Genomic DNA, 10,352 nt, shown 5'->3' on the forward strand with positions numbered 1-10,352 from the left:
TGATGGCACCTGGTATTTCTGGCCACTGTGTGACGGACTGGATGGGCCATTGGCCTGATCCAACATTGGCTTCTCTTATGTTCTTAAAACGGTTTTATTTAGGACAGCACTTAATTCACTTAGTTCTTCTATTTATTGGCTGCCTTAAATGGTGACTTTGGATTGTGGGCTTCATGTATTTTTATGGTTATTGTTTTGTTTACGATTGTAAGCTGCCTTGGGTTCTGTAAGGTAGAAAGGCGGCTAGTAAGTGTTTTAATTAAATAAGTAAAAATAAATAAAAACGACTTAAGCCACTTTGGGTCTCCACTGGCAAGAAACCTGGGGTACACGCAAAGTAAATAAAGGAATAACTACGTACAAGGAAGGGGGCTGCACCTTCTCCACTCTGCCTCTTGCCTACTACCAATCTAAGATCATTCCTTTTTAGCCGGGAGACACATGAAGCTGCCTTCTATTGAATCAGCTCTACCACTGAGCCATAGGCCTTTCTGAAACATACAAAGCTGCCTTCTACCAAGTTAACCCACTGGTCTGTCTAGCCTGCTGCTATGTCTGGCAGGGTCTTGGCCAGAGGAAGGTCTTTCCTAGCACCGGCTGCCTGCGCTTTAAATTGGAAATGTGGGGGGGGGGGGGGGGGCGGGACCCCCCGCCGAAATTTTCAGGAAGGTACTCAGAGCTGTGACCCCTTCTGGCCAAAAGCAGAACAGCCACAGCTGAAGAGTTTTTCCCTCTGCTTTTGTTGTGCAACTGATGGAAGCTCCCTGAAGCCTCTGGTTAAAAGAGGCCTTTCCAGGCGTCTGCTGCCTGGGACCTTTGAGCAGGAGATGCTGTGGATGGAACCAGGGTGTCCTACGTGCAAAGGAGGTGCTCTGCGGCTGAGCCATGGCCCCTTGCCAATAAGTATCCCACTAATAATAATAATTATTATTGTATGTATGGCAGTGTGTGTAGTATAGCCAGGAGATCTTAAGATTGTCTGGCAGTCAGAAGTTCTAGTTCTTTTGGCATTATGCACCACTAGGTGGTGAGCTAGACTAGTTTTTAAGGCAGGAGACATTTCAGAGGTGGTTTGCCATTGCCTGTCTCTGCGTCACGCCCCTGGTATTAGAAGCTGGAGAAGGTTTGAGAACAGTTCTGGTTTGTCCTTACAACATACTCACAAGTTAGCTGTTCTAGTTTCGTACATGTTATTATGTTGACTGAGAGGCATCCTTATGGCACGCATCTAATCCTAAAACACTTAAAAAAAAAAAGAATCAGTATGTTTTGCTTGACATTTAACATGTGAGTCGGCACCATCCAAACATCTTGGCTGGTTTTCTCTGGCACCTTATCTAGGTCAGGTGGGGGCTGCTGCTCAGAGGTGCCTCTGCTTTCCTTCTGCCCTTCATTACTGCAACTGTGTAATGCTTTTAAATCACCACTCAGTGGTGCTATTGTGTTATTTTCATAGCAAGGAGACTTCCTTTGGAAAACATCTCACTAGCACTTTATGAGATTCTTATTTTGTTGTAATTTAATTTTAAACTGTTTTTATGTGAATGAATGGTCATTTACAGACCAATTATGTAAGCCGCCCTGAGCCCACTCACGGGGAGGGCGGGGTATACATTAACTAAGTAAATAAATAATTCACTATGGCTGAGAGGCACAAGCTATAGCAAACGGTCCCATGTGAGCGACTTTAATAAACTTCTCACCCAGAGGTTCTGGTTTTGACCTGAAGACCCTCCTCATGTGAGCAACTGGCCAGGCTGCAGAAAAGGGTCAGGGAAGGGAGACTGGGAAGACCCAACCAGAAAGCCACTCGGGTACAGGTGGGAGGAGCTGGCTATCTTGCACACTGACAGTCTTCTCTGTGGCCAGTCGTGTGGACATCTCCTGCCCACAGAAGCAGCAGTGCCAAACCAGGAGGAAAAAGGGGACAAGCTGGGCCTGACCTGTCAAGCCAAACCTCATCAGTCACAGAAGCCCCAAGCAGTGCACAATGGCCACTCCTTGCCCCCATAGTCTGGTAGATAGCCTCTGCACATGGAGGTTCCATTTAGCCATCATGACTAATAAACCAAGTGAGACCCCTCCTCCATGAAACTGTCTCCGCCACCTTTTAGCGGCTGTCACCACCTCAGCCCACGCAGCTGAGAGCATACCCTGTCCCGTTTCCCTACGCTTTTTGATGCCAAACCACTTGCTTCTGCTTAGGGAACAGCCGGCCAGATTCCACTCCCACCCCCAGCCTACCTTTTCTCGGACAGCAGGAAGCAGGGCGTTAAAACAGGTAGCCAGGAAGACGCCCCCTCCAAAGGAGTTACAAAGGGCGAGGACCCTCTTGGAGCTATGAGCCTTCTCATAGTCGGCCTCGATGATCTTCACCGGCAGGAGGGAGCCGCCCAGCATGAGCACAAACACCCCCAAGAGACAGAGCACCTTAGCCAGGAGCACCTTCATCTTTGCTGTGCTGCAGGAGGGAGCCGCAGAAGGACTGACTTGGGTGTTCTTCAGTCCATGGGATTCCTTAAGATCTTGGGAGTCCGAATGGCTGGTGTCTGTAGAAACCCATGGGGATCTAGGAAAGACTAAAAAAAAAAAAAACTGTTTCAGGCAGGACTTTTTTTGTAGAAAAAGCCCAGCAGGAACTCATTAGCATAATAGGCCACAGCCAACAGAAGAAACTCAGCATATTAAGCCACACCCCTGATACCACATCTCATTAGCATATTAGACCACACCCCCATGCTACCACAGTCACCTTTTGCTTCTTATTCTGTTTACTCTGTTGTCAAAACCCTCGGCTTTTTTGTAGCAGGAACTTCTTTGCATGTTAGGCCACACACCCCTAATGTAGCCAGTCATTTCTGCTGTTGGGTGTGGCCTATTATGCTAATGAGTTCCTGCTGGGCGTGGCCAACTCAAGAGCCAGCTGAAACGCCGTTCCTGTGCGTTCCTGTCCAAAAATAGCCCTGGTTTCAGGTATCCCTCATCAACACACAAGGATGCCTTAGAGAGACTCGTGGTCCAGCTCAATGTATCCCAGACCTAACAGGTAGCAACTCTGCAGCACTGCAGCCAGAGAATGATCCTCCCCAACACCTTTACCTGGAGATGCCTTGGACTGAACCTGGGACTTTCTGCATGCAAAGCAGGAGCTTTACCACTGAGGTTTGGGCCTCCTGTTTTGCCACATATCGAGAGTGGTGTAGACAGTAGTGGGACAGGAGACCCAACAGTCTCTCGGATTTTTATTATTTTTAAAAAACATTTTATTAGGATATAATAAACATAGTCAAATATAGATCACAAACGTTTATACCAATACATCCTACCCTCCTCCATTCCCCCCCCCCAGTTCGGCTTCCCACAGTGCTCCAACCTCCTGCACAGTTCTTAAATCTTCTTCATCTCATTTTCATTACATATATCTATAGGTAACTTAAAAGGTAAAGGTTCCCTTGCTCGAAAGCCAGTCGAATCCGACTCTGGGGTTGCGGTGCTCATCTCCGTTTTAAAGCCGAAGAGTAACTTACCCTTCCCTATTTTGGTTTTACCTCTTATTCTATTTTTTAATATCTCTTAACTTTCAATAATTGTCAAGGCTAAATAAGCCATCCCTTACATCCCAATTCTTTTCCAAATAGTCTTTCAAATCTTTCCAGTCTGCAAAAAAGTCCTCTGCTTCCAAATTGTTAAGTTTCCTTGTCAATTTGTCCATTTCAACCATAAAAAGTAATTTTTTAATCCAGTCTCCAACTTCAGGCACTTTATCCTGATTCCAACATTGAGCATAAGTCATTCTGGCCGTTGTAATCATATACCACATCAATGTCCTTTTTGCCATGTTGACTTCTTCCATTTTAAGTCCCAAAAGTAAAATTTCAGGTTCTTTCTTAAATTTACATTTCACAATTTTTTCCATTTCAGCATGTGTTTCAGTCAAAAATATTTTTGCTTTTTCACAAGTCCACCACATATGACAAAACGAGCCCTCTACCTTTTTACACTTCCAACATTTGTTTGACAAATTACTATTCAGGTTATCAATCTTTTTTGGTGTCATATACCATCTATACATCATCTTATAACAGATTTCTTTTAAGTTATTACACATTGATATCTTCATCGCATTTTTCCACAAAAATTCCCAAGATGTATCTCTCGGATTTTTATTTGACCATTCTTCAGCATACATAGGGCTCCATCAGACTTGGGGCATTTGTAAGTGACTGTCCTTTTGAGAGTCTCATGCTAGGCACAGAAGCAAATGTGGCTCTTTTGGCTAATGGTAAGACCTTTGTGTATCAGAAGATACACAAAGCTGTTGGGAGGCTTAGAAACTGAGTTACGCCCCCCTACGTTTATTCTCTTTTCATTTTGTTTGAATGGAGCAGTAGCACATCTTGGGACTACGCATTACAGAAAATGGACAATAAATATTATTTGTTGTTATTATCAAGGCAATTGAGTACAGCAAGAGAAACCCTTGTTTATGCACAATGCAAAACATCGTTTTAACAGAACAAAGTCTGAGTCAAGTGGCACCTTTGAGACCAACAACGTCTTATTCAAAGTGTAAGTTTTGTATGGAAAACACATTTCTTCATACAAAACAAGTGACTCTTGCACCCGAAAGCTAACCCTTTGAATAAAACTCTGCTGGTCTCAAAGGTGCCACTTGACTCAACTTTGTTCTGCTGCTTCTGACCAACATGGCTACCCAACCTGAACCATTTTAACACTGCTATTTTAGCCTGGAAACTATTAACATCCGTTTTAAGCTGTGCAGTGTTTCTATGCTCTGCCTGGGCTTTTAGTGCTGGGTTTTGGTTGATCACTTTTCACACTTCATTATGCTTCATTTTGTAAGCCACCTCCGGTAGGCTCCCCAGAGAGACAGCCTATTTTTTCTAAATAAAAAGGATGGCACAGGCTAGCCGGATCTCACGACGCTAAGCCGGGTCGGCCCTAGTTAGTACTTGGATGGGAGACCACCAAGGAAGTGCAGGGTTGCTATGTAGAGACAGGCAATGGCAAACGACCTCTGACCTTGAAAACCCTGTGTGGTTTTCACAAGTTGGCTGCAGCTTGATGGCAAAATACACACACAGATACATATATGTGCAGGTCCAATCAGCTGTTACTCAGAAAATGTATGTTTTCCCGTGTTCTTCTAAGAACCCGAGCAGAGCGAGGAGAACAGGGAAGCAGGGGAATGATTTTTCTAAGCCAGGTCAAAAGGGTTCGTAAGACCCACTTGGCCAAGTATTGACAGGAGTTCAGCTGCCAAGGGGCAAACAAGCAACATGCATCAAGAGAACAGTCACTTTCTGCTCCAAGCTTGCAGAGACTCCCAATCTCTGAGGATTTGCCTGCGCTTCAGTTTCTACAAGAACACACCCAAATGGAGACAGAGCGCATCTGAGGGCACCTGAAAACATCAATAGATTTATTGCAGCATGACTGTCACCTCAAATATATATACAGAGATACACACACACTAAAGCCAACTCAAAAAAGCATCTGATGGGTCGATATAAGTAAGCACTTCTACTACTTCCTTCAAAACAGGACAGTTCCTGTCATATGACCCCGTCTTCCAGACCCCACGTTCTGGTATCCTCACCCCCCAAGAGCTGTTCCCTGTTCCTATTAAGGCCTTAATATTATTATTGCATCCCTTTTCAGAATTAAGGGTGCGAATCACTAGAGTTTGGCGCAAAGTATATGTTTTCTCCGTTGCAAATCTTTGCTCATTTTATAGCAGCCACCATCGCTGGTGGGCACTGAATCTCGCCCGCAGAACTCGTTCCTGGCTATTTTAAACCCGCTAGGGCATTATCGGGTCTTGTGCTCGGCGCTGTACAGTAAGAAGCATAAAATAAATTATACTTTCAAAGCCCCACCCCCCAAGACCTTTCCCTCGCTCAGGTATATTCTCCCCACATACCCCCCCCTTACAACCCACCCACTTTTTTTTTTTTTTTAAGGCGCCCTCACCTCACTCGCAGCTTCTCCTTCCCTTTCCTTCCTCTCCTTCCTTGGCAACGGCTTCCCTTCTCCTGCTGTGGTTGCACCCCGGCCACTCATTGGTTGTCAGTGACGCCATGGAAACGCTCATTGGCTGTCCGAGCGGCTAGTGTCCCTCTTCCCGATTTGGGCCCTCCTTCAAAACCGGGAGGAGCCGCCCTTTCCCAAGCGCTTTCCCCCTACCGCTGTGTATCTTGAAAGGGCGTCCGCCGAACTCGACAGAGCAGTGGTGTAGCTGCTAATGGCAGCCGTCTGGGAACAGCAGGCGCAAGAGAAGAGGCTCCGGCGGGCCAAGTGGCAATGGGTGTAGGGAGTGAATTCAGTGTTTGTGGGGCGACACCTTCTTACGTATCCGATGGAATTGTCTGGAGGTCCAAGTGCATCAAGATAAGAGGTATTTGTGAATTTTCTGCATTGTGCGGAGGGTTGGACTAGATGACCCTAGAGGTCCCTTCCAACTCTGTGATTCTATGATTCTAAGACACAAGTGCATAAGAAAAATTTGGGGTAAAGATTAATAAATACCCTTTGGGGGCTTGTTATGGGTATTTCCCGTAACAGTACCACGTACATCTACAACAGCGATGCTAAGTAAGTTACACAAATAGTGATAATCTGAACTTGGTCTTGGAAAAATCAAACCCTCCTAGATGGTCTGATCCTGCTAAAAGGCTCTATGCCTCTAAACTCAAGATAGTTTATATCAAATGAAGGCAGCTGTGCAAATGAGCAAACTCAGGCTCCCTCTGGTCAAAGCAGCCATTGTAGGAGCACGAACCTCAGCTAGACATAATCATATTCTTCTTTGTACAGCCAACTGTGCATTAAGTAGATTGAGGAAGACTCCATAACAATGGGCCAGTCGTCTCCCCCCCTTCCAGTAATCCCTGTTATTAAATGGGGTTTAATCCCAGGAAAATGCCATTAAGATTGCAACCTGCAGCTGTTCTGCAGACCTGGATGATTAAGGACAGCGCAACTCTTTGATGGAGGCAGGAAAGCAGGAACACAAAGTGACAGCAGCAGCCCAAGCAAAGCCATGGACCCGGCTTGCCCTCTCTACGACTGAACTGTATAAGCCAGTCCCACAGCAGCCTAGCAGGACTCTGGCCTCTCTTGCAGAAACAGTTAAACCCGAGTCTGCTCCGCCTCCTATACAGGGGGAGAGAGAGCACTGCCGGCCCCTAAAGAGATGCCACAGAACTCCAGGCACCATGGCAGCCTCAGACCAATCAGGTTCCAAGATGGCAGCTAGGGAACTTCAGCACCGGCGATGTTGACGACGCCTGTCATCTTTCAGCAAGACATAGGCCTGTGTCCAACCTGCAGCGAATTTCCCAGCATCCTCTGGTGTCTGATGATTTTATGAATTACCATTTATCATTTTACTATATGTTGTGAGCTGCCCTGAGCCCCCTTGCAGGGTAGGACGGGATATAAATGGAATAAAATAAATAAATCCATTGCTATGTGCCAGGGACCTTTTTCCTTGATGAAGCAGCCCCCACCAGCTCAAAACTCGGCCTGTTCCCACAGAGGCCACTTCAGATGGGAGACAGCCACTCCCTCACATTTAAAAAAAAATCTTCCCCTAGGAAACCAGAAACGACTAATGATTAGGGTTAAAACAGGAAGTGCCAAAGCAAGAGTACAGCTGAACATCAAGAAGACAAAAGTCATGACTACTAGAGGAATTACACAACTTTAAGGCTGACAATGAATACATTGAAATTGTTAAAAGATCTTCTGTTCCTTGGCTTCATCATCAACCAAGAAACTGCCAACCAGAAATCTCAAGGAGACTGGGACTGGGAAGAGCAGCTGTGAAGAAGCCAGAAAAGATTCTTAAGTGTAAAAATGTGACACTGGCGACCAAGATCGAGATAATTCTGGCCATAGTCTTACGGGTGTGAAAGTTGGACAACAAAGAGAGCTGGCAGGAAGGAAGTGGATTCATTTGAAATGTGGTGCGGGAGGAGAGTTTTATGGGTGCCACGGACCGCCAAAAAGACAAACAAGTGGGTTCTAGATCAAATCATGCCTCAACTCTCCCTAGAAGCTAAAATGACTGAACTGAGGCTATTGTACGTTGCCCACATTATGAGAAGACAAGAGTCACAAGAAAGGACGATCATGCCAGGAAAAGTTGAGGGGAGCAGGAAAAGAGGAAAGAGTCCTCAGCCCGCAAGACCTGGGCGAGGCTGTTAACGACTTGTCATTCTGGAGGACATTAATTCATAGGGTCACCGTAAGTCAGAAGTGACTTGATAGTGCTTAACACACAAGCACAGAAAACTCCCATACAGGAGACTGCAAGGCTAGAATCTTTCTCGGCTAAAGCTGTTTTCTACATGGAGAAGAATTTCAGAATGGAGGCCTCAGTCACATACCACCACCCCTAGGTCTAAAACCCGTAAACACAGAAAATGAACATGGGAAGAAAGACCCAACTCTTTGCCCTGCATTGCTAAATTCCTACGTATGGGAATAATTTTTTTTTTTCCGGTATGGAGGAAAAGCTCAGCAGTCTGTTGCAGCCTGAAGTCGAAAGGTCTGCTTCTTCCCTGCTCCACGAGAACATGGCCCAAGCAAAGTGTAGCCCTAGTACCATTTGCAGACAGCATGCGCATCCCACATCTAGCATTGTGGTAAATGAGGGTGGATTCCTCAGCCCATTTCTGTAGATCTCTCTTGGGCTGCAGCATCCTCTGGTGTAGGTAAATTGAGTCAAAATCTATGTGGCGGACCTTGGCTCCCGGAGACAGAAAATCTATAGAAGAGTAGTAGCGTGCAGGTTTCCTTAGTGATTTGACCTCATCCTATTAACCATTCCCTCGCCTATCGCTCATGAGAAACATGATTCCCTCAATCAAACCAGCTTCCATAAATACTGGAGAGGAAGAAGACAGTCTGTGCCCCCCCCCAACCAAACTTATATTTAACAGAGCTAACATGTTCCACCCATCCCTACCATAGACCTTACTGACCTAACACTCTAGGATCAAGAGACATCAGAAAACCATCAAAAGGAATTATCAAAAGACATTCCAAGCGGTATGGTTCCCCGTAGTGAACTATTTAGCAGAAGGCGGCCTAATTTCTAATAACTCATATTACCAGAATTTGTTGTTTGACTACATCTTGATTGTGTTCTTAAAAAATACCTCCTTTCTGTAATAAGTTTGAATGACAAGGCTTTGATGCACATGAGTTAAGAACATAAGAGAAGCCAATGTTGGATCAGGCCAATGGCCCATCCAGTCCAACACTCTGTCACACAGTGGCCAAAAACACCAGGTGCCATCAGGAGGTCCACCGGTGAGGCCAAGATACTAGAAGCCCTCCCACTGTTGCCCTCCCCCAAGCACCAAGAATACAGTGCATCACTTGCTGATTGTAATTGTTATCACTGAATTATTTTGTTATTGAAAAGTTATACTTGAATAAAGGTAAAGGTTCCCTTGCTTGAAAGCCAGTCGAGTCCGATTCTAGGGTTGCGGTGCTCATCTCCGTTTCAAAGCCGAAGAGCCAGCGCTGTCCGAAGACATTTCCGTGGTCATGTGGCCGGCATGACTAAACACCAAGGCGCACGGAACGCTGTTACCTTCCCACCGAAGTGGTCCCTATTTATCTACTTGCAATTTCTTGCTTTCGAACTGCTAGGTTGGCAGGAGCTGGAACTAGAGATGGGAGCTCACTCCGTCATGCAGCACCCGGGTCTCGAACTGCTGAACTACTGACCTTCCACAGACTGCAGTTCAGCGCCTTAACCACTTGAGCCACCGCAGCTCCTACTTGAATAAAACTGAAATTTAAAAAGAGAAAAAGAAAACCACCAAAAGAATTTTATTATCTACATTTCGGGGGGGGGGGGGAGAACACTGCAAAAACATGACAGGGAAGACTCCCATCTGCTCATAAGCCTTACCCTAGGGGAGCCCAAAACACCCTCTCTCTGCCCCCACTTTGGGTATTTTCCTCCTACCATTTCTTAACAAGGCAGCCGTGTCATACCTAACTGCATGCACCTCGCATTACCAGTTTCTAGCCTAGCCCCCCCCTTATATTGGCTAACCCTCTCTCGTTCTCTCTAGTTCCTTCGGTCTGTGCCACTCGCACAGGCCAAGGTGACGTGGGGCATTTCCATTGCAAAGGTGCTCCAAGTGGGGCCGGACTACCCCTTTGGAAAAGTGGTCTTGCTAAGCGGACTGCTCTCCGGGTGGCAGGGTCTCTATCCCTTTTAAGAGCTGCAGAGCAGAGCAGACACAAGCTTTCCTGTCTCCCAGAGATTGTTAGAGAGCTTGCAAATGCATTTGCATTTATCCATG

The 10,352-nt window shown here is 46.0% G+C and overlaps 1 protein-coding gene across 1 annotated transcript in view; it reads right to left on the minus strand.

Moving 5' to 3' along the window:
• Positions 1-2,468, minus strand: part of SLC39A3 (solute carrier family 39 (zinc transporter), member 3) — a 5,654-nt gene extending 3,186 nt beyond the window's left edge. Inside the window, exon 1 of the mRNA XM_015405498.1 lies at positions 2,245-2,468. Coding sequence (XP_015260984.1) covers positions 2,245-2,451 — 207 coding nt within the window. The 5' untranslated portion in view covers positions 2,452-2,468. The remainder of the gene's footprint in view (positions 1-2,244) is intronic.
• Positions 2,469-10,352: the final 7,884 nt, after the last annotated feature.

Source organism: Gekko japonicus, unplaced genomic scaffold, assembly GCF_001447785.1.
Source record: "Gekko japonicus isolate JY-2015 unplaced genomic scaffold, Gekko_japonicus_V1.1 scaffold2312, whole genome shotgun sequence".
Classification (NCBI taxonomy): Eukaryota; Metazoa; Chordata; class Lepidosauria; order Squamata; family Gekkonidae; genus Gekko; species Gekko japonicus.